The sequence below is a fragment of the Limanda limanda genome, chromosome 5 (assembly GCF_963576545.1).
Source record: "Limanda limanda chromosome 5, fLimLim1.1, whole genome shotgun sequence".
Lineage (NCBI taxonomy): Eukaryota > Metazoa > Chordata > Actinopteri > Pleuronectiformes > Pleuronectidae > Limanda > Limanda limanda.
This window is the reverse complement of record NC_083640.1, coordinates 5,261,546-5,286,572: the sequence shown is the minus strand read 5'-3', so window position 1 is coordinate 5,286,572 and position 25,027 is coordinate 5,261,546. Positions and strand designations below refer to the sequence as shown.

The 25,027-nt window shown below is 42.8% G+C and overlaps 1 protein-coding gene across 1 annotated transcript in view; it reads left to right on the top strand.

The window, feature by feature from the left end:
• Nucleotides 1-25,027, top strand: part of arvcfb (ARVCF delta catenin family member b) — a 110,097-nt gene that overhangs the window by 23,046 nt on the left and 62,024 nt on the right. The window contains exons 2-4 of the mRNA XM_061072229.1: nucleotides 5,496-5,654; nucleotides 12,789-13,429; nucleotides 20,354-20,859. Coding sequence (XP_060928212.1) covers nucleotides 5,496-5,654; nucleotides 12,789-13,429; nucleotides 20,354-20,859 — 1,306 coding nt within the window. The remainder of the gene's footprint in view (nucleotides 1-5,495; nucleotides 5,655-12,788; nucleotides 13,430-20,353; nucleotides 20,860-25,027) is intronic.

The window sequence follows — 25,027 nt, the reverse complement described above, 5'->3', positions numbered from 1 at the left end:
TGGATTGCATGACCAGGTGGCGATCTGACAGCTTCTGTTGTCTCAGCCTGAAAGAAACTAAAGTCTCCCACCCACTGTGTTCAGACTGAGACTTACCGATCTCATTTCTGCTCACTGAGGCTGTGTAGGAGTGAGTGGGAGGCATGTCCTCATGTACACCTGCAATGATTGACACAAGGAAAAATGTTCATAGGAATCACTTCTTGTAGATAATATGCTCTTTTGCTTTTTACTGTCACATGTGAGTGCCTTGTCAAAAGTTAAGCTCAATTAAAAATATCTAAGTTGACATTTTCTACCCAGAGACTGGTCGTAATTATTACTATCCTGCATATGACACTGGATTATTGAAGCTCAGCTTTGTTTTTGCTGCCGACTGAAAGGTGTGTTTTAGACTCTAAACTTTAGAGCACCATGCAAACGATTGAACCGATTCCTGCTGTATTTTGACAAAATATTCCAGATATATGTAATGATTTTACCATTTGTTGACTGGATTTGGATATCAGTCACACAGGTGTAAGCTCTGCCTTCATCAGTTCTGATACAGACTCTGCACATCAGAGAGCAGGGAGTGACGATGATAACTTCCCAAGGGGAACTTGTGCTCAGAACTTACAGTGACAGCATTAGACCTTTGACAACTTTCACATCTCTTGTCAAATAGGAAGGAACTTTCAGAAAACACTTTCATATTCCAAAGTATTAATAGTATTCGAAAAGTATTAATGTTACAGTTATATCATCTGCATCTTAACCACTAGGCCACCAGGGTGCATCACATTTCTGGGGCTGCTCCATGACTTGAATGTTTTCCCAAAATTAAAAGTATGTGTTAAGTTTGAAAAGTTGATGCACAGTAGATCAGATAATATTGGTAAAATATGAATATTAACAGCACTCAGCCTCCAGTCTGTACCCTAATAATTAGCTTCATGTAACTACACTAGAACATCAATAACATGTGTACCTTTTGTACTCTACACCTTGTAAACCTACTGCAGTGATGACTCATTCTCCTTAACTCAAACTGAAGTTTTCTCTGTCCTCGGAGGAAAGGGACGTCCCTTATCTGAGCAGACTTTACATTTCCATCGTTTTACGCTATCTCTCTATCCTCAGACTGCACTGAGCATCTTATTGAACACTGATGATGAATGGGTGTGGATTGATGGGAGATAGCAGGCCACTGCTAATTGACACTGCTCTATCACTTCATCTCCTGTATTCCACTTACTCCTCCTTCTTTTCTCTTCTCTGTACAAATATCCATTACAGTTGAGATAAGTCGCTATTAAGGAGCTGTGTGTCCCTGCGTGATCTATCGTAATGAAATATAATCCAGAGAAGATTGTTTAAGGGCTTTTGTCAAGGGTATTGTTTGTTAGAGGCATTGATCTCATCGTTGAGTTATGGACAAGCTTGAGTGCTTAAGTCTACTCTCATTCTTTTGTGGATATATAGATCATGCTTTACTGTAGGTTAATGTAATGTAGCAAGAGTAGCAACGGTAAACTTTTTTAAAATTCATGTACACGTACAATCACATTTCTAGTCTGATCCATTGAGACAATGATTGTCTTGTCACAGATGTAAAAGGTGAGGTTTCATTATCCTCCAAACTCTCTTCTTTACAGTCTGTGCCAACCACATCGGACAGAATAAAGTGCAGCTTGTACAAATCCGTAGGTCAATGTCAGAGGCAAATCCCTGTCTGGCACCTCAGCCTCTCCGATACGACTGGACCAACAGAAGTGACATGACAGGAAAAGCTTTAGAGCAGTTTTCTCCTCATCACAAGTTGGGTTGTCCAGCTTTCTGGTTTGGCAACACAACTGTCCTCAGGGTTCAGTAACCTCAAGGTGTATGTTTTTTTCGATCTTTACAAGAGATAGTCTTGCCTTGGTTCATAATTAACGCTTACCTCCGCCAATGATGCTTATTTTCATCAGCATTTTTTAAAATCTTTTAGCATATACAATTTGTGGCTTGGTGGAATTTAAGGGGACTGTTGGGCCTCGGCGAAGGTATGCACTCTTCTGAGCGCTAGTTTTAGTTTCCTGCCTTCTTGAAATTATCAGCTTTACGTATCATTGATTGAGAAGGACCTTTCCCTTGTTACCCTGATCCAGCTGATCAGACAATTTCTTTATGAGCCATAAGATCATGAACTCACCAATCTAACCTTGACTAACCTCTATTCATCTGGCTAATTCAAACTATTTCCAAAAGATACTGCCTCCCCCTCCATCACACTCTCTCTTGAACCCCTTTTCCACTTTATCATTCATCTCTCTGAAATTAGCCATTAACTCACTGTGCGTCACTTCTCCTGCCCTTGACTAAAGGGTATTCTTGACCGAGTGTCCTGGACACTGAATAAGCCGCCTATCCCCCCTGGGACCAGCAGGCAGGCGCTCAAGCTTACGGCCAGACGGCTTTTAATCATTTATTTAGGGGCTGAAATGCGAGTTCAACTCCACTCTCTCACTTAGTGCACACAGAGGCACGGGGGGGGGGGAGCGGAGAGGAAGGAAGTGAAGGAGCGACACCACATTAAGCTTGGATCAAGAAGCTGGTTTGTCAGCAAGCCTCTGAGGATCCCCACTTCCTCTCTGTCAAGTGCTTTACCAAGTACTGTGTATTTTAAACAAGTGTAGGAGAGGGCTGCACAATTATGGCAGAAATTACCCTCACAATTATTTTCATCATTATCCACAAAATATGTTTTGATCACACTTTCTCATTAAAAATGAACAGAGCACTGCTTTCCCTTCCATGTTGTGCTTCATTCCTGCCAATGTTCAAATCTTTACATCGAAATAGGACTGGTCCTTCATCCCAGTGCATCTCCTGGCAGCAAGAAATTATAGTAAAATTCTGCCCAAAATATTGGCCCACTAAAAATAAATATGTTAATCTGCTCTCTTGTTACTCCGAGCTGCTGCTGCAGTGGGGCGACACTTTCCCAAATGTGAAACCAAAACAGCTCAATATACCTGGTGACAGGCTGTTAGTCCAGGAAACGCTTTGCATTTGATATGCAGCAGAGTGTTCTACGAGCAGAGCACGCATCTTAAACATCAATACAACGGATGATTGTGTTCATTTGACTGAGGGAATGCAAGAAATGTGATCAATATTAATGTCCGATTAATTGAGCAGTGTTAGGGTAGGATGTTGCCGGTACTATTACATATTGTTGTTTGAATAGCATGGTCACATATTGAGCTTTTGTATGAGGTATGAAGCATTGTTGTTTTCAGCACTGAGTCACAAAGTGAATTCACATTTACATTTTGGTAGAACAAGGTGACTAATCACCACTGACATTTTCTGTATACCATTCGAATAGCCCTTCCCAGCAGAGTCAGGCTGTTTAGCTTGTGTTTTCCACAGCTCACCAGTGGTTAGGCATAGATACATCTACCTCTTTCTATGCAGGACATAGCCTCTCTCGTCATTAACCCCAATAATGAGCCCTCTTTCCAAGTGTAATGACCTAACTCAGCTCAGTTCAGAGTGCTAATTGACTTTCAGTCAGAAGATAGAGTGGAGCAGGTAAATAGAGAAAGTTGTCATGCTCTTTGTGCTGCTGAAGAAGCTGAGGCATGAACGCTTAACACAAGAGACCAGGTCTTTTTTCCGTGAGAGGCCGAAGAGTTGACGGATTAGGGGGGAAAAAAGATCCTCAACATAAGAAGTGCAAACTTCTGACTGATCAGCAAGAAGGAGCTCAAGATCAATGAGGATTTTGCGGGGCTTTGAAACTGGAGATGAGCTGGCCAATCAATGGAGAGCTGTTCACTTGTTAGCGTCTTCAAAGACATGAAGTAAAGAGGCAGGCTTTCCTCCATGAGGCATCTCTTGTAGTATTTTAAGAAAACACAGCAGAGTACAACACTGATACTTTTCATTTTGCTCTCTCATTGGCCTTGACTCTGTCTCCCTGAGTCCGACATCTGGTCTAATTGGTCGGACGGAAAGATGTGATTGCTTTTACCGTTTTTCTACGTGAGGGAAGTTTGTTATGATAATTGGAGCGAGCACTGCAGAATCATAGCACGTTTTAAAAGGCATTATGAAGATCTATGTCTTGTTGTTTTGTCACGTTTATGAATTCATTGATACTTTCTCCAGACAGTTGAAGTAGCAGGATGTTAACACAATGAAAATTCCAAACAAAAAAATCTCTACGGTCAATCACAGCAATCTGGATGATAAATATACAGCCCCCTGTTTGTCCTTCTTTCCCTCTGTCCACTACACCATCCTACTCCAGCTGTTTCCCTCTCTGCCCTCTCCATTACTTTCTAATTCCTCTCCCTCTCCTGGCTCCATGCTGTTCTGGTTATCAAAGATTGCCTCATGTGCTTTCCTTCCCCTCTCAGTTACGAGAGCTGTAATTTTGTCACACTCACGCAGAGAGGCGTGCCACGCCATGGCATTGCACCTCCAACCATGGACTTCATATCATTTTACATCAGCAGGAAATGCAGAGAGAAGCACATTTTTCTCACAAATTCACACATGGTCAGGTGGAGTGGGTTTGGGGCTGCACCCTCACTTTCATCCTTAGCCCATGGACACTTTTTCTTCGAATTCCTGGTCTCGCAATGAAACATGAATCAAAAACAGTCCTCCAGCCTTTTACTTGCCTTGAAAGAAGCTTTAACTCAATTTGAAGTCTCAAGAGCTGAGGAATTGGAGCTACCCTGCATTGCAGTGTTTGGATATAATATTAGAGCCAAATAAATCATGGACTGTCAGCACTAGAAACAAACTAAGAAAAGTATAGCTTTATAGTTTCCTTCCTGTGTATGACACAGGCGTTAAGAGTGTGTGAGCTTACAACTGCTTTATTTTAGGGGCTTTTATATGCTTTGCTATGTGGAACCTAGTCAAGGTGATGGGGTATGGGATGTGTTTGTTAACTTTAACTAAGAAACTAGTCAGACTATAAACAGTGAACAGAAGATTGAGTTTCCACTGTCTACACCTGAAGTCTCATAATATTGGCCATTGCCCCCAAAAACGAATTAATCGTCAATTGTTAGCCAATACAGCAATTGTATACAGCAATTTTATATTGAATTATATTTGATTAAATATTTTTGGACATATGTTTATGCCCGTTTTTTATTTTATAAGCACTTCTCAGTCCTCTCCTTGTCTCAGTGTACTTTATTTCCAACACATTAGTCGTGTTCTGAGTTTCAAATTTTCAATCCACTAGCTGAAGCTCAAGTGTCTCAGTGGAAATTATAGATGGCATCATGTTTAATTCCCTTAATTTGCACTGTTCTTATTCCTGCTCTATTTTTCTCCGCTGTATTCAAATATCATTTGTTGCTGCAGTGGCCCTTTTCACGTTTCATCTCGCTGTGTATCTGATGGAGGATTACCTGGATGTTTTGCTGATATTTTTCCGTGTTGTGTAAGAACTGAACGTCTTGCAGTGTTGTGTAACTACTTTTCTTCCTTCATCTGTGCAGGAGCAGAGCCCCAGCAGCGCCACATCCCTGGCTATGATGCAGGAGCCGCAGGAGGTGGTGGAGGAGACGGTCACCATAGAGGAGGACCCTGGCACCCCCACCTCCCACGTCTCGGTGGTCACCTCTGACGATGGCACCACACGACGCACAGAAACCAAGGTAACCGCAAAGGGGCTCTCAGCTTAGTTTCAGTGCATTGACAGACAGATCAATGTGTTAAGTACTAGAAAAAAGGACATTCATTTCCTGGCTTCAAGACAAAAGGTATTAAACGTCTATCTGCTTATGGTTTTGATGTAGGACAATGCTTGCGGTTTGCCAGCAGGTCTGAGAAATACACAGGAAGTTATTGTATATCTGATGTGCAGGTGAAACTGACGGTGTCTTCTTTATTGCACTTTATGAAGTCAATTCCACCTGGTTCCTACTATCACACATTAGCAGGACACTGCAGAGCAGTTGTATTGTTGTGGCACACGATTTCCAAAGCGAGCTTAGCTTCAAAACCCAGAAATCCCCTTGGATCTATTTTAATATTGCTCCAAAATATGGCTATAGATATCTTATTTCTAGACGCACAGTTCCTGTACCTCTACTTCCAGACTTCCATCGTAAAGAACGCTAAATCCCATATTCCCACAGCCCAAAGTGGTTTCATCTCCTCTCATCGCTTTTTTTATTTGATTATTCTGTTATTATGAGCCAGCTCCTTAGTTTTCTGCTTCTTTGATTCTCCTTTGTTGATTTTTGTCCTCTACTATGTTCTGTTGTTTTTCTGTAAGGATATGTCAGCTAACGTGAAGGTGAGTGGATTTTTATACCAGTATGGCTTCGCCCTCCGCGCCACCATCTTGTGTTTGCCCATACAGGCTGCAGCAGCAGTGCACAACACAGTCTGCTTCATCACAAGCCAAATAATGCTACAGTCTTATACTTTAAAGTGCAAGTCACTGCTTGCTGCTTCCACCTCCTGGGGTGAGGCTCATTCCCACTGTTCCTCTGTCTTTTGCATGGTCTTTTCTCTCTCTCTCTGTCTCTCTATTTTCCATCCTTTGAATTCTTTCTTTCATCATCCCTCAATGACATTGTCGGAAGTACAAAAAATAACCACACAAGACCACTGCTTAGCACCAATAACACAGTATACATCCTCACTGTGGTGTCATGATATGAGATTAAAAAGGGTTTACATTTATGGTATAGCTTTACAATTAAAGCACGAGGACACACGAAAAATCCCTGTGAAAGGAAATACAATGCCAGTGACTTAACATTTTTTTATTCAGGTTTGTTTTTGTATTTCCAGGTATTGCCGTTTTATGGCCATAAATTGATGCTCATTTTAAAACATACAAATAGAAGAAGCAACATTTACTCCACTGAATGACTTGCTAGCATTTTGACTACTGGGTAAAACGTCTTTAAATGTAAACTGTGAATATAAGCCTGCTGTTGGGTCCATATTGGTGGTGACATTCTCTCTTTTGTTTTTTTGGGGGATGGGTATATCCCATTTTAATGACTGTGATCACAACTTAACGTGTAAGTTTGCCACAAAACCAAATTCCCCTCCGACTCTTTGGTGCAGGAGCACCTTCACTGCTTCTTGGGCTTAGCGCCACCCAAGAGAATTGTGATTGGTTTGAGGTATACAAACTATATCTGTTTCTTCCCCTATAGCTGAATGATTCTACAGCACTGACAGAGCGCTGTAGAGATAAGTCTGGCTATGTGATACAACTCCAATACTGAGAAATGATCCCATCTGATATCACTAATCTGCGCCCTCATCGAAGCAGCGTGTGCTTGTACATTGCTTTTTGAAAACACTCTGTATTTCACTTCTATTTTTGAATGCCTCGCTCTTTGTGCACTGAGAAGAACTCCCTCCAGAGTATGGCTAGATGGCGGATCTACATTTGAAAAACTCTACAAAACTCCTGGAAATCGACTACAACTTGGAAATGAGGATGGGGTTTTTACGCCCAACGTTTTGCCACTGCACTCTGAGACGTATCCTAAAAGATAATCTGATATTCCAATATTTTGCTCGGGATTCGAATGCAGCTACTGTCAATCGCTGCTGCTGCTGTTTGAAGGCTTCCAGAGGACGGAGGAGCGCTGTGTGGAGTTTCTACACTAGAGACTGAAAGTCTGTAATTAAAAAGCCTGGTCTAATCCCTCATCAGGAAGGGCCCATTGCCCTCCAGCCTGTTTACTGCAAGGGGATTGGCCACACACACACAAACACACACACATTCATATGATTTTAGAAGTTGTTAGGAGTAACACACATTGAGGAAAACACTCAAATATCACACTGATCAAGGACTTTGCTGCCAAGGAAGGAAAGAGGAAGGACGCTCATTTTAAGGAGCCAGCGTCCTGCTGGGAGGAGGGATCGGCTGTTTTCCTGAAGCCGCTTTGAGGAGAAAAGCAGATTAATGTTCAGCGTGAACTTTTGGAAGCCAAAGTCTCTGTGTCGGCAAATGGATCCGGACCCAGCTGAGAATTAATACAGAGAAAACCCCTCCACGTGTCTTCCTTCGTTTCCTTTTCTCTTCTTTTCCTCTCTGCGTCTCGTCTCTCTGACTCATTCTCACGTGCCACACCCCCCACGTCCTTTTCCTTTTCTATCTCTCTCATCATTTTGCAGCAGCTCACAGTTTTATTTATGTGCTTATCTGTTCTTCAGAACCAAACTCTTGGCACACTGTCTAATGCTAACACACTCCTAACCCTTGATGGTTATCCCCGACCTGACTGCTGGAAGATGAAACACAGTAGCTTCCCCGATTTTCAGTTGTCCACATGTTTCTAGCTGATTTAGTATGAGCAATATTACTAGTTGGACTTTTGGTAAAGAGAGAGGTGTGTGTTTTTGTAGAGGGTCGAGGTAAGTTTCATTATGAATGGCGTTTCAATTGCATATTGAGCGCTGGTTCTATTTAAGTTTCCAATCAATTTCTCTCAAAGGGAATTACCCAGGCCACTTCACTGTGTGCTCGTACGGGTGTGTTTGTGTGCGAGTCCCAGCTCATGTACGCACTCAATTAGATTCACGTCCATCTTCCTGTCCCAGCATGCCATGCTGTCCCTTGGCGAGCTTCCAGCCCTCGTTTCCTGCTGGCAGACACACTGAATGTAACGTCAGTCATGTCGGAGGAAGAGCTCAGCTCGGCCAATAAAAGCGGCATTCCCCGGCTTTCGTCTGGATATGAGCTAATGAGAGTCCAAGCACAGACCACACCGACAAATATAAGCTCTTTAGCTTCTCGGCTCCCACTGGGAAGCCGACCTTGTTCAGGCAGGAGTTCGTTATTAACTTTTCCAAACAGCCAAATGGTAGTTTCATCAGGTCCAACTGTCCTGAGAAATGAAGAGTCACTGTTAACCAGATAAGAAGAAGGAATATAAACTTATTCTCACAAGGACCTTTTAAAGAAAAAAAAAAAAAGGATTTAAGATAATAGCTTCTGGAGCACAGCAAGAGCTCTTTCACCTCGAACAGCGAACAGCTATATGCAGTGTCAATGTGTGCAAGGCTGTGTCATTACTCCCAAGCCATTATAGAGGAAATGCAACAGGGCGGATGTTACATCCATGCAATATGTCATCTAAAGCAGTGCTGAAAGCTCTATCCACCCATCCCCTCAGCTCCAGGTTACAAAAACCAATCACCCGCTGAATCTAGCACCCACTGATGGTGACTGACAGGCCTGCCACCCGCCCCCACCTTCATCTCAGCCCCCACCCCACTTCTACTTTGCTATCATTATGGAGAAAGGACAAATTTCTACTTGCGTCTTCATCGCTAATTCCACAGGCTTCAGAATCACAGGTTGCCTAAAAAATAGGAATTACTCCCTCATCCTTTTGCCAGTAGCCTCTGGCCACCCTGCCCATTTCAGCTCTCAATAAAGTGAATGCCACAGAGGCTGTGAAACCTCTTACGGTGCTGTAAAGTGGTCCCTTTGACGCCTGCTGCCTCCATTTTTATCAGCTTGGTAAACAATTAAATCCTGTGTATAACTGCCTGTGGTTGTTCCTTTTCTGCCTGCACACTCTCCAGTGCAGTCGTGACCAGACAGTCACATGATCACACTCTCCACCATTTTACCAATTCTCTTTTAGCCCTGTTTACCCAGCTTCAGCACATTTGAGAGGGTCCGCTGACACACCCAAACCCCCCGCTTTCCCTTACTTGATGGTTTATTGCCTTGTGAACTTGAGAGTACATCAAAGAGTGTTTGAAACTTGTGTGCTGGTTCTCTCTGCAGCCCTTGCAAAAGCTATGTGCGTACAAGGCAGCTGGGTATATCAGGACTGGGAAGGCTGCTCTCAGCTCCTGCAGCCAGAACTGAATAGGATATGTGACAATATAAGTATGATGATACTTTACTATTCTCACATCAACCTCTCTCTCGGGAATCGGGGAGTCAGAGTCCCGTAAGGGTTTATTACATCTCTATGGCCATACCCATACATTTCTATTTTTTCTTTTTTTTACCTGTTACACAACTTTTTTGCAGGTTAAATGCCGGATACCAGACTACATTTCCCAGAAAAATCCAATCGAAAAAACAAAGTTCAAATGTTATTTCTTAACTGACAGTAGTTATGTTGAAGAAACAACAGAACAGCCTAGTTCGGGTTCTGCTGCAGCTCATCACTATGAATCCAAGGGATGGAAGTGAGTGTGTTATTCTGAGGTCACACGTAGGCTTTAGCTAATGTGAATCAAGCAAATTAGCTCTTTATTTTTATCTGTGCAAAGCCAAGGCAGAATGGCATCAGACACAAATGTAAATTAGCCAGTAATTACTCTGAACATGGAAATGAACCTTGGCGTTCCTGAAATAGCCTTTGTTATGTAGCACACAGTCGGGGCGTAATCAAGAAACAAGGACAGTGATGATTTCTCTTTGTTTTATCCGAGTTAATGAGGATGCCGTTGAGAAACATGTGGTTTGTGCTTTTGCTCTCGACACCCTTGTCTCCCGCGACGGTAAAAGCTTTGTTGTGGTTTCTTGATATTATTACATGCAGTGAAAATTAAGAAGGGACATTACAATGCAGATGGCTGGTGTTAAACCCATCAGAAACAAGGAAAGAGCAGATTGATTTTTTAGTTTTTTTCCTGCAAATAGAAAGTGACCATGCGTTTGTGTCATCTGTAAAAAATTATCGGAGAATGCTTGATGATCTGAATACTGGGGGAAGGAGCGATAGAATGAACGGGAGGAGAGATGATTTTATCAATAATCTCAAAGCCTATATTCATTTCTTCATGCAGCCTTTGTTGAGGATAGTATCAGCCCTGGCTCCAGCACGGAGGAAGCCTGTGAGCCTCCAACAGTTACATCCCAAAATGGACTCTTGACTCCTAATAGCTTCCAATCATTTTGTTGCTGCCCAAATGTCACAACAAATGTCCACCCCAAGTAAATTAAACCAGGGGTCTGAAGTGGAGTTGGTGGGAGGTGTGTTTTTAAAGACTTATTTCTGACCAGTGATCTGGGGCAGATTGATATTTTCATTTTCTCTGCACTTTTCTTCAAATCTGAGGGGTAAAAATGTGGTTTCTTGATATTATTACATGCAGTGAAAATTAAGAAGGCAAATTACAATGCAGATGGCTGGTGTTAACCCCATCAGAAACAAGGAAAGAGCAGATTGATTTTTTAGGTTTTTTACTGTTTATTTTTATTTTGGTTCTACGAGACATTCCGGCTGTCGGTCAAGTGGGATCGAACCCCTCTGCAGCACCTTGTCAGGCGCAACACGCACCCCATCAGACCTGCACCCCTGCCGAGGACGATTAATTTTCATCAACCTCATTAATTTTCAAGATGAATTTATAGCAGCGGACAAAATAGTCAATCATCGGCCACAGCAGAATTCACTGCGCAGCAAATTGGTTTCTGTGTGGGCGGAGAGCTTAGGGAGGGAGGGGAGCTGCTGTCTGCAATTCTCAAGTCCAAGTCAGCAGAGGAAGAGTTGCTTGGTTTTCGGGTTGAAGTGAGCGTGAAGGATAAAAACATGCAGGTCTGGTCATCACAGTTTCTCCAGCTCCAGAGTGTGATGCCTTCCCTGCTGTGCTCCCACAAAGGAGTCAAGGTCCAGTGGAGCATCAGTGCTTCAAGATGTCTCCGTTACAGCACAACAGTTTCTGTATATCCTGAGTTTAGAGTTGCCTTACAACCATGTGTTTTATAATCAAACAGATTATACCATGTGTTCTAATATTTCACACTTTCAGATTCAGTAGAGCACAGCTGCACCTTTCGAGTACTTTTGTATCGATTATTAGAAAAATAATTATTTCGGTTAATTGATAAATCAAAAGATTTATTTTCATAGCAAATAGCCCAGTCTGAACTGCCAATCAGCCTTTTACAGTCATACAAGGTCTCTTCAAAATACAATTAGTGCAAGAGCTTGTTCCAAAAACCAAAGTAAAATTCAAGGAACTTTCAGGAGGGAAATCAAAACACTAAAAGTTCCAATTTAGCAGTCTAACCAAAAATCATCTTATGGTAGAATTTGTGCAAATTCAGTAACACTGAAACTTTGAACTGTTTTTACACTGAACTTTTTCAGTAATAATTCATCTCTCAGTAACAAGCATCCATCCCCTTAACTCTTCTCCCCTCCTCCCTCCCTTCTACAACTTCTCCCCTCGTCCTTTCTCCTTCACTCCTCCTCTCATCCTCTCTCTCCCTCCTTCAGTATTTGCCCGTGCATAGCAGTTCTGATCTGCAGAGCTTACAGAGCACCATGCTGTTCGGTCTCTGACTAAAAACTCCCACCAGTAGCTCAGGGGTATTAAAAAACATTTAAAGAGGTCAAGTTAAAGAAATAAAAACGAAATAAATGTTATTTTCTCGTTTAAAGTAAAATAACTTATGCTTTAGGTGATCATGGGCGATTTTCCTCGCTTCAGCTTGCTCTTCGGGTGAATCCATGCTTTGATTAGGCTCAGCTGCTCCCTAACAGAATATAATTTAAACTTTGATAATGGATTGTAATTAATCCCTATCAACTTCATTATTAAAAACACTGTATATGCTTGAGTCATCAAGAGCCCGGGGTTTGATAAATCATCATTTTACTTTACTACTTCAATATAATTGAGCCTTTTAGTTTGTGCAATTCTGACACAATGTCATGATTATTAAGCAGATATCTTTGTGTAGTGTTTATGGTTTTCTATGTGTGTGCTGCGTGAATATGACATGTCCACGTGCCAGTTGGATCCAAACTAACGGGTGTTTCTGTTCCCCTCTCCAGGTGACTAAGATGGTGAAGACGGTGACCACACGGACAGTGCGTCAGGTGCCCCTCGGCCCGGATGGCCTGCCCCTCCCTGAGGGCTCGTCTCCACTGGGCAGCTACACCGACTCCATCGACAGGCGCTACATGAAGAACGGAGGCGACCGCTTCATCACGCCTCAAGCATCCTCCACCCTGACGCGCTCCTACAACAACTCCTACAACGATTCATATGGCGAGGCACCTGAGAGCCAGTACGTTCGCCATTACGGGCTGCACGACGGCTACACCGACCTGACAGACAACTACGGCAGCCTCTCACGTGGCGTCAACTTCCGGCCGCCGCGCTACCCCTACATGCCAAACAGCTACCGGCCCGAGAACAGCTACACTCTCCCTATTCGCAAGGATGACTATGGCCATGTTGCCCAGCCCCAGGTCCCTATGGGCAGCAGCACTGTGGATCTGAACCGCTCGCAGCCCGAGCGCTTCCAGGCCGAGCCGTACGGCCTGGAGGACGATCGTCGCAGCTTGGGCCCTGAAGAGGAGGAGCCATATGAGCTGGAACCCGACTACTCCACTGCCAACCGACGCACCCTGCAGGGGGCCAACCGGGGTCGCACCCATCGGGAACCTCTGCGTGACGGGCCCAGAGTCAGGTGAGGAAAAATACCAAATTTACCCATGAAACTCCAGCGTTTTGTGGACTCAAACACTTCACCCACCCCTCCATCGGCATAGGGGTTAGTAGATAATGAGTGAATGTTCACTTTTGAATGAACTCTCCCTTTAAGAGAGGAAACACAGGAATATATGGTCTGCTGACTTACCTCAAAGCAAAGGTATTACACAGATATATGTGCCGTATAGTTTCTTTTTTTTTTCATCAGTATCGGGGGTTATTTCTTATAAACCCGACAGATTGTGTTAAGGCTGATGGTTTCGGCCAACTGGAGCTTGTAAGAGATAATTCATTTTCGAAAGTTGTGTAAGTGCATGTAGCAGAGATTTTATCTTTTCATGTTGGACAGAGAGTTCTTGTTCATATGCATGAGTGCAGACTTTACCTTGACACGAGAGGAGATCAGGCTCGTTCAAACTACTTGCCTTGTTCTTTCCATGAAAACAGTCTACATGACAACACTGTGCACAAGTAAACAGATGTCTCCTCTCATTTTTCTTGCTTGACAAAGGATCTAAGCAACAATAAAATAATTGTTTTTTGGAGGCTGTTTTCCTGCAAATAGAAAGTGACCATGCGTTTGTGTCATCTGTAAAAAATTATCGGAGAATGCTTGATGATCTGAATACTGGGGGAAGGAGCGATAGAAGGAACGGGAGGAGAGATGATTTTATCAATAATCTCAGAGCCTATAACCATTTCTTCATGCAGCCTTTGTTGAGGATAGTGTCAGCCCTGGCTCCAGCACGCAGGAAGCCTGTGAGCCTCCAACAGTTACTTCCCAAAATGGACTCTTGACTCCTAATAGCTTCCAATCATTTTGTTGCTGCCCAAAATGTCCACCCCAAGTAAATTACACCAGGGGTTTGAAGTGGAGTTGTTGGGAGGTGTGTTTTTAAAGACTTATTTTTGACCAGTGATCTTGGGCAGATTGATATTTTCATTTTCTCTGCACTTTTCTTCAAATCTGAGGGGTCAAAATGTTTGGGCCCATAGATAGATCTAAAGGAATAGAGCTAAGGAGGTCGAGAGGCAGGCAGTCTGGGAAGAATGTGTACATGTGCTTTGTTTCTTTTCAGAATTAAGGTTATATTCGCAACCAGCTGGATTTAAAGGCCCTTCTACTGATGTGTAAAAGGCACGGAAAATCAGATGCCTAATCAGACTGTGTATTTACACACTTTTGACTTCGCTTTGACACACACACACACACACACACACACACACACACACACACACAGTCAATAAGAAGCTGCATCTTTAGAAAATGAGTCACTCCCCCATCCGCCAAGTAAGAGGCACTTGCTGTGACAGGCAATTTGTAGCCTGCCTTACATGTGTCACAACAACACAGCCACATATACCTCTTCAGAAACACACACACACATGCACAGGCTCACAGCTGCTCACGTGAATGCCCATCCACAATCCCGCCCGACTGCTGCCTGACTAATTGCAGCAGAAAATAAATCACAAATGTTTCTCCTGTATCAGCCGACATCAAAACACCAAAACATCACTATACTATAAGCATGTGTAAGGTGATAGTCAGCCCTCCCAGAGTCCTCCACTTCACGCTCATACCGCGATTAGCAGGGCTCCAGAGTGCAACCATTTGGGAAGTGCAGCAACAAATGTTCCTTGATCGTACCGGTGCACCAAACATTGAACTGGTGTGTCTCTCTATTTGATCAAGTGGTTTCTCTTCCTCATCTCATCTCCTCTTCAGAGTTTACCCTCACACTTTATCAATAAACAATAACTCTAATCACAAGTTATTAAGTCCTGAACAGTACCGACGTTTACTTTGTGTTGGTTTGATTCGCTGAAGAGTTCACTAGACACGAATTTAAACAAATTAATAAACATGTGTTTGCAGAGCCGGAGAGCCCCTGCTCCCCACCGTTTCAGATCCACAAACTTTGAATAGAAGACAAGAAAAAAAACAAAAACATTTTATATATATTTTAATAATGCTGGCTGCCTTGATAGAGTTTGGTTCTCCTGGTTTTCCATGTATGCTGTGGTTCCATGACTCGTTCATGTGTACACCTGGAACGGTGGGGGCTCTCTTGCTCTGCAGGAGGAATATTCTCAGAATTTGCGCACACTACCTGTTACGCAACAGCACACAGCCAGTACATCAGCGTTAAACGATCTGAGTTCATGATTCTGACAGCATCGACAGAATGACAAAATAAATGTGGTTGTCTTTGTGAAGAGCAACAGACTCGAGTAGACACAAACACAAACATAAACTCACCGGTCCTAGAGGAAACACTAGAATAATGTCTTAATACAATACAGAACTAAAAGCTCATCTAAACCGTCCCATCCTGTTTACTGAGCTGGTAACATATATCCTGATCAACTGTTTAATATTTATACAAGACCGTTTCTTTGTTAACAGAGCAAGAGATTCCATTTCAGTTATTGTTCTGTTTATTTGTGTTTTATGTTTTATTTATTTTACGATTTTTGTATAATTCAAAATTCAGACTGAATATTCTTTAGAATTAAGTTAATTACTCTTTGAATCAGAATCAGAATTCTTTTAATTGCCAAGTATATTTGCACATACAGGAAATTGCCTTGGTGTGGTTGGTGTGGTTGGTGTAATTGCATGATTTGTTATTATTATTACCATCATCCAAAAATTTGTAATCATGACAGGCCTACCTTCAGTAATTCACAGAGTTAGAGGTTTCCTTGCACTTTTTGCAGCTTTAGTTCTCTGAGAAATTATTTCATATCCAAGCAAAAAATACAATGACATATCCAGATTGAATCGGAAATCAAATGTTGAGCTTGTGAATCATAATTGAATTGATTTGGGAAATCAGTTCCAATACCCCAGCCCTAGTTAAGAAATTACCAATTTATAATGGAACTGTCAAGAAAAGGTAAAATGGGTGTGTGACAGGTGTGTGACTGCTTTACCAAAATGTGCAGTGAAAAATCTTGGGTGCACCTAAATGATGTACTGGTGCACCGGTGCAACCGATTTAAAAAGTGAGTCCGGAGCTCTGATTAGTATTCCTCCGAGAAGGAAACGAGTCCAAAGTGCTGTAATGAATTTGGGAATTAAAGCGGTTTAATTATCATTTGTAATTGTATCGCAAGCCCCTCAATTATCAGCCGACAAAAATGAAGATGTTCAGTGTAAAATCGGCTTCCTGCATCGGCGCCAGGCAATCATTTTGTCACCGCCGCTGTGGATTCCATTGCGTGTTCACATATGCATTGGAATGATGATGTATTTGTTGCCAAAGTTCTGAGGTTACTGTTGTAACAGAGGAAGGAACAGGCATCGTTCTTCCATCCGTCCCTGCTTTTGCAGATAAAGCAAGTCTGTCTCTCTCTCTTTCTCTCTCTCTCTCTCTGTCTCTCTCGCTTTCCCCCCCTAGTGTGTCAGTGTGTGTGTCCACGAGCCATTATGATTAATAGCTGCTTTTGAACTCTGCTGGACTACAGGGGTGTCTTAAAGCTTTAAAGCTCTAATGGCTCATCTCTCTTTGGGCGACCCAGCTCCGCTTCACCTGCCCACGTTTATGAGGGGGTCACCATACACACACACCCACACATACACACACACACACACACACACTTATAGACGTGTAAATACACACATACAAAGTCACATTCCTCCTTTGCTTAATTGAGAGAGAGGGGTCTATTTCTAATCCAGTGGTGTCTGTAGAGAGCAGGCTTTGAAAGGGAATTTGACTCTAGCCAGCTCAGCCCTCCTCCATCCTGCCAAGAGTCTTTCACTGGAGCCAAATACTCCGTTTAATATTATACTTCCCTTATGTCATGTTTGAGGTTTCTCAGAAGTGCCCCCTAAATTACAGAAAGGAACTTCTAAGCGATGTCACTATCCTTTTAATTGAATGAAAACAAGCAATAAATAATGCCGTCAAAACAGCCTGAGATATTAGAAAGTGGCAAGACGTAAACACCGTTTTTTTCCTCATCTTTCTTCTCTCTCCCACAAAGACTATTTACTGTCATAACATAAAACAATTATTGCCGATAATTCAAATTGAGCAGTCTGCTTGGCAGGGGCTGTCAGTGAAGTGCTCATAAACTCTGCAGGGATGTAAAGTGTACATATGAGATGCAAACATCTTCCTCTTAGTCTCTAATCCTTTTCAGTTTATCTTCATTCATGGGCCTACTGAAGAAGAGGGTCAGGCGCTGCCGCGATTGTAGGATGATGAAAGTAACTGACAGAAGGAGAGGGAGTTGAAGAATAGTGAGAGTGTGACAAAGCCCAGATGAGCAAATTAATGCTGAAGTTTGTGGACATGCACACATCTCATATCAATTGTATCTGTTTATCCTTTATTCGGTTCTTTTGTGTCTTGGAACAAAACAAGCGCACCCACGCATCCGCAGACGAGCGATACGCAGGAACACAGAGATAGCCCTGGACATGCAGCAGCTCAATTAAAATGAGGAGAGTGATCTGCTGTAATCATGCTCGGAGCATCGTGTCTGGCGGTGGAGAGCCCTTTCACATCCTATGAATACACCCCTCCCCTGTACACACAATGGCGCCAATTTAAATGCAAATCCTGACATTCCCTTCACTCAGCCTCGCAACGCCTGCTTTACCAAAAGCCCCCGTCCCATCGGCCCGGATCTAAATAAGCCACGATCTGCACAACTGTACATCTCATCTGTGTGTTGAAGTGTGTGTGTGTGAGAGAGACAGTGTGCGATAGACACAGTGTGAAAGATAATGAATGGGAAAGCTGAAGAGACAGCGACATTGTGTTTGGAAGAGATTATATATTATATATTGTAAGGGGTTATATATTGTATAGGATTGTATGTAACACAGACAGTGATGATGCTGAGGTTGTGTACTGTCCTTTCTTTAGGAGGGTTATTCCTGCCTCCCATTGCCTTGTCATGTCCAATGTGCCACAGCATTTGAAAACTGGATGATGACGTCTGAGTAAAAGTTTGTTTTTAGATCTCGTGCACAAGGAAGCATTTAGTAACCACCAGCGCGTGAACACATGCACACGTACTCGCAAATTTCCCTCTTTTCCGTAGAGTCTGTCATGCACTTCAGTGTTTTTTGCCAGACCTCAGAGAAGCACTCCTTCTCCAAATGACGTGCTGTGATCAGGCTCATGATTGGCCCCTTCTTCCTTACTGTGGTAACTTGCAGCCCGTAGAGGTTTGTGGCCGTCCGACATGTTCCACAAAGCTGATACAGTGCTGATCCTCTTTGGCTTAGTTTAGTTGTGCCGATGACACCCAGTGGTTGGCCCGCAAAGTTAGCCACAGCCATATGCCACAGTGGTTCTTTTATCTTGGTACATGCTGCTTTCAGGACAGTACTCGACTGCTAAGGTGCCTCACTTGGTCTCCATTAATCCTATTTCCATACATCTGACCGGGAGATTTAGATACATTGCTTGAGAAGGAGCTCACCTCCCAGTTAAATTACCCCAGCATGCATGGGAAGAACTGTTAAAAGACATAATTAACAGAAAACTCATTGCAATTAGAGCAGTATTTGGAAAACCCTGCCAACCACCATCTTTGGCCACCATTCTGTTGCACCACCAACCACCATACATCAAATATGGCGAGAGGAGACCAGCTGGAATCTGTAACGAGGGTAAACAAGTCTCAAGCTGAGGGGTGGGTGTGAGGAATGGCTGCGCACAAGGATACAACCCTAATTAAATTCCTCTCCCCATGTCGTAACTTTCCTTAACAAACATTCTCCCATCACTTCAGACGACTCAGTGGTTATGTGTTCAAAAGGAAGTTTCGGAAAAATATTCTGAGCACTTTCTGACATTGTAAAATGTGAGTCCCCTGACTCCATATTAGGAGTTGGCCGTCCAAGTGAAAAATCGTTCCTGGGAATAAAGAGCCTTAAGTAATATAAGTACCCTGCACTCCAGCAACAAATGATCTGTCATTGGAATTGAATGCCTATATTTTCGCCCATGTTCCGATAGAGAATTGATGAGGGTGAATGTGGAGTACAGAACACTAGAGAGTGTAGATCATAGAGTCTGAGATGCCTGGGAAGCAGAGATTTGTTGGGGGGGAACCATGCACCCCAAACAGCTCCTTTCTTTTTCCTGTACCCAGTGGACAACAGTTATTTTCATCATTGAAATTGAGTCAAGCTCAAAACTGTCCAAACAGACAGATTGACAATGATACTAATGCTAGCAGTGATGTCTGGGAGGGATCGTGAGGAACATTTAAGCAACTACATGCTAGTGTTCGGCACTTGGTACTGAGTAAAGGGATACTTGGAGGGGATCATTGGGGATCATAGTCCTCCCTGCAGGGACAGCACAGCACTGCACCATGTACCCTGAAGGAAAAGTCATGGAATCCCGTCTCTACAGTACATGTTGGTTGCTTTTAAAAGAAAAACTTCACAGGACTTTTCTTAAGTGTTTTTCCCTTTGGTTTTGCATTTTTTTCTCTTTTTCACTGTGAACTACCTAGTTTATCTTTGTGCAATAAGACTTTATTTTTATTGACGTCTGTCATGTTTCTTGCTACCACCTCACAGGGAAGAATAATCAGGAGGATGCTGCTTACTGTGGCACCACAGACCTTTAACTATACCTGTTATAAACAAACTACACATACCATTTCTCCCTTCACTCTTTCTCCTGCACTCCATCCTTTTCTCCCTTCATCACCCATATCGTATCACCTCTCACTCACCCTCTCCTCTCCTCTGCTTTCCCTTTCCCCGTCATTAGTCAGTGGCTCTCACCTCAGTTGGCTTCTCTCATAGTCTTTCCCGCGGCTAACTAATTCTTCTCTCAGACAAATCTTTCTGAGTCACCCTCCATTTGCCTTATCCATCTCCCCTGTCCTCACCGTCCTCTCTTCTCTTGTCTTCCAGAGGGTACCCAGATGACCCCAACGAGACAGAGCTGATCGATGAGCGCCACCCGTATATCCATGGCATGTATTCAGCACCGCTGGCCCAGCCGGAGAGGGGGAGCATGGCCAGTCTGGACCGCATGGTTGGCCGGCGTTCACCCTCCATCGACAGCATCCGCAAGGACCCACGCTGGCGTGACCCAGACCTCACCGAGGTCATTGCCATGCTTGGCCACCCCATCGACCCAGTCAAATCCAATGCCGCTGCCTACCTGCAGCACCTGTGTTACGAAAACGACAAGATTAAAAAAGACGTGCGTCAGCTGAAGGGGATTCCGGTTCTTTCGGGGCTTCTGGACCACCCCAAATCTGAAGTCCACCGCAAAGCGTGTGGTGCCCTGCGCAACATCTCCTACGGCAAGGACAATGACAACAAGGTGGCCATCAAGAACTGCGACGGCATCCCGGCTCTCGTCCGCCTGCTGAGGAAGACCAATGACATGGAGGTTCGAGAGCTCATCACCGGTAAGGACAAGAGACACACAAAATCATGTGATGAGGCTGATGCAGGACAACATACTGAAAATACAACAAATTAAAAACCTAGTCAGCAGGAAACACAGGTTTGGATGGAGGGTCGAGGCTAGAGACAGACAACCCTTAACATTCACACCGTGAGGCAGGTTTTGATTGTATATTGGTTAGATGTTTCAGGAGAAAGACTGGCTGGCATACTACATACATATATATACATATGATGTCTATAGTTTATAGACATACATGCATACATACAATATCAGAATCTCCAGGTGTCCAGCTTCACCTGATCTCCTGCCCTGTCGCAACCCAGGTTTCGTTCTCTACTTTACTCAACTCCCGTGCTCGCAGCTCAACATTCTCTGGCTCCATCACTCAAATCGTCGTTCCCTCTTTGCCCCCAGTGAACGGCTGCCGGATTCTTCTCCTCCTCAATAAATCTTCACCTTTTTTCTTGTAGCTGTGTCCTGCATTTAGGCTCACCCATTCAAACAAAACTGATTCTGGTTGAATCAGAGTGTGTGGGTGGTTCCATGACAAAAAGTTTTTTCTTGTGAATTAGTGGCATCTATCTCAGAATCTTTTACTTTCTTTTTTGTAAAGTCAGGACTTTATTGTTGAACAGTCAAGTTTTTTTTAACAATCTTACCTCCTCCCGCAGCTCTAAAATTATCGCTCACTTAATACATCTTTAACAAATACCCCATCCACAGGTAAAGGGTTCAGTGTTGCAGCCAAGCCTGTTGGCAGTCTCCTCCACTAAATGTGTCCGCCTAATTAGTCTCAAAACCCTTCCTTGCATAGTAAGTATGAAAGTGCTGCTCCTAAGCTGATATGATAGCTCCTTGATATGCCAGTCATTTCCAATCAGCGGCTCCATGCTCCACTTATATATTCTATCCAAGAATATACTGGCTTTGTTGTCATAATCCTATACTCTGCATAGAAATGCAAGGCTTTAAGCAATACTGTACGAAGACGATTGAATTGCAGCTGTCACTTTGTTAGCTATATGAAAGAAAATGATCAGATGCTATTTCCTTATCTATTATTATATATGATTTGTTTTTATCCAGGGCATTTCTCTCTGCTAATCCCCTCCCCGACTGACCTGATACACTTTGCCTGATCAGCAGGCTTTGCCATCTGAGAAGGGGCTTTTGTTGTCACAGCAACACATGTGTAAAAATGAGAATACCTGAAAAGTGATACACTTGACCTTTGTGAAGTTTCCGTGAAGTATAAATTACAGTTCACACACTACCTGAGACTGAAACAAGGTTACATGTTAGGTCATTTCACAGAATAGCTGTAGTAACTGTTCTCCAGTTGTGCTGTGGCAGCTGTCAATGGTTTATCAATGGATGTAGTGTTGTGAGGCTGCGTCCCCAAAGACTGGGAATCAGTACAAGATACTGGCTATTGACAACTCCAATTCAAAGATATTGACAGTGATATCGGTTCTAAAATTCCTGCTGTTGTTGATCAGTATTGTGCATGCAAGTGCAAATGCAAGTGTGTGTGTGTGTGTGTGTGTTTCCTTTGCTGTGACAGAGATGTCATGGTGAGCGATGACTCTGCCACAGCAGAAATGATTGCCTTTACAGCATCGTGTTGCTCCACATCATGGCTAAAAATAAACCCTGCACCGCAAGACAAGGAGGACAGAACAGAGGGAGCTTCTTAATTCTTTTCCTCTTCTTTTCCTCTCTCAGTCATTATCTACCCTCTTTCGCTCAGTCAGAGTTTTTTTTCTCTCCTATCGTCACTCTCACAGTTTCTCTGCCTCTCTCTGTCTCTCTCTGTCTCTCTCTGTCTCTCTCTGCCTCTCTCTGTCTCCAGCTTCAGGTTTCCATTTGCCGGTCCTCTGGCCCCAGTGAAAACAGGCCAGTCACAATGCAAGCTCAGCTTACAGCCTCGGCCCATGTGGCTAGAATTGGCCATGCTTTTCTACAATTAAATATAATTGGAGGTTTTTAAATAGAGGGCCCTTTTCTTAGCCCATGTGTTTAAAGAGTTTGCTGTTGAAGTATGTGCCGTCCCTGTAAAACCACAGAGAGTTCTGTTTTCTGCAGGGGGAAGCGGGTGACGTGGAAAGAACCAAATGCTTTTATTTTCCAACACACAAGACAGACAGACCAATGGTTCATATTTTTAGAGCTTTGTACCGTTCAGAGTAATTCTATTTTCTCTCTCGGTAGGCTTTGGGCTGTTTGTGCCCTCAAGCAATTCCCTCTGTGGAAATGTAGATTATTAAGGGGATTTGTTTCCTGTTGTTCCTGCAGGAGATGTCTTAGTCTGGTGGACTGCCAGTCAAGACAGGTGCCTGCTGCACACCTTCATCGTTTGGATGAAAAATGCACATAGTGCAAGTTGGCAGAGTGATGGTGTCTAGACACATGTCTATGGCTGTCTCTCGGTTTAATGTTTTTTTTCTCAGTTGCTGAGCAACAAGCAAATGGTATTATGTACCCGGTTCAGATCATTTTAAAATTACTTTTTTGAAATCTGCATCATTCAATGTGTTTCACCCCTTTGGGGAAGCACAACAGGACGGAAACACAACATTATCATTTTATTGCCAGTTGTTCGTAAACAGTGTCCTTACACAAGGAGCAGATGCTATGTTAGAATGAATCTGCAGACTTGATTGTGGTCTCACACTGAACTTAAATCCAGTCTTCTCTGCTTTTAACTCATCTTAGGTCTATTTTCATTTTGTACGAAAATAGCTTAATGTTCCACAGTGTTCACAAGTGAGTCTGCAGCTTTTTCTGTTTGAGGTTTGTGAGCAAGTGTCAAGTTGGACTGTTGGTGCTTTTTCTGCTCGGCTAGAATCAAGACTAATGAGAGAAGCAAGTCCAGCAGTTCAGTTGTGCAAAACTAGAACAATATAAGCAACATTAAAACACTGCAGAGCTTTATGCTAATCATTTGTGATCCCTTTCACACATAAGTATTGCATTGTTGAAATAAAAATATATTGATCACTTTATCCGTAAATATTACTGACATTTATAATATCTACATTGAAACATAGAGTTGTGCATAGGTTTTGCATGTATGTTTTTGCAGCAGTAGAGGTATAGCTTGTTTGTCATTATAACTCTACTGGTGTAATCATCGCAGACCAAACCCTCTCAATCAAGACAATAGATCTTTTTCACACAGTCACAGCAGGAAAAGCAAAGGTTTCATTAATAAATGTATTCACTAATTACTAATGCCCTCTGATGTTTTCCCTGTAGGCTCTCTTGAATGTCTCACTGAAACACTTACTGAGTCTTATTGTTAACATTATTAATGACGTCTATGACAAGTCAAAATATCAGGCGAGAAAAGGGTTTTATCTAACACATTTGTGAATCTCAAGGCAGATTGTGGTAATGTTTTTTTGAGTTCAAATCTAAGTGGATAGAAAAAAAACAATAAAAGATACAGATTTGGTCATATTTTTCATTTGACCCAGAAATGCTCTAAAAAGCGAGAAGGCTTCTCTTGCCCACTTGACAGGATGCTTGTTGGAAGTTTCTAAATTTGTGGATGTGGAGCAGCAGACACAACCTTCACTTGTAAATCACCACTTAGCTGTTGGCAGTGTTTTCTTCCAGGGCATTGTAAGGACAAGGAAGAACAGTGATTACTGTACTCTACTGTATTTACATCTAATTCTCAGAACTCTTGGATCCGGGCAAAACAAACCTTAATTCAATTAAAATTAGCCTTCTCTATTATATTCCTATTTGTCTATTAATACTAACATATGCAGCCAGTTTTACATTAGAAATTGCTTAAATAAAAACAAACTCAGCAGTGATCAATGAATTGTCTGTAAGTATGTAATCATACAAACTGCATTACATCCATCAAGTTCAACAGGACCTGATTTCATTTAGAGCGACTGGATCGTTTGGGCTCAGTGTTCAGGTCTCAACTCAATTTCAGCAAACAGTGTTTATTCCTTCCCTGCAAATACACATATATACATGTACACACACAAACACACACACACACACACACACACACACACACACACACACACACACACACACACACACACACACACACACACACATTAATTAAATCTTGCTAGTGGACATTTGCTGTCCAGCGTCAGTCCACTTACTGAGATCTCGCCCCTCTCTTCCTCCCTTTG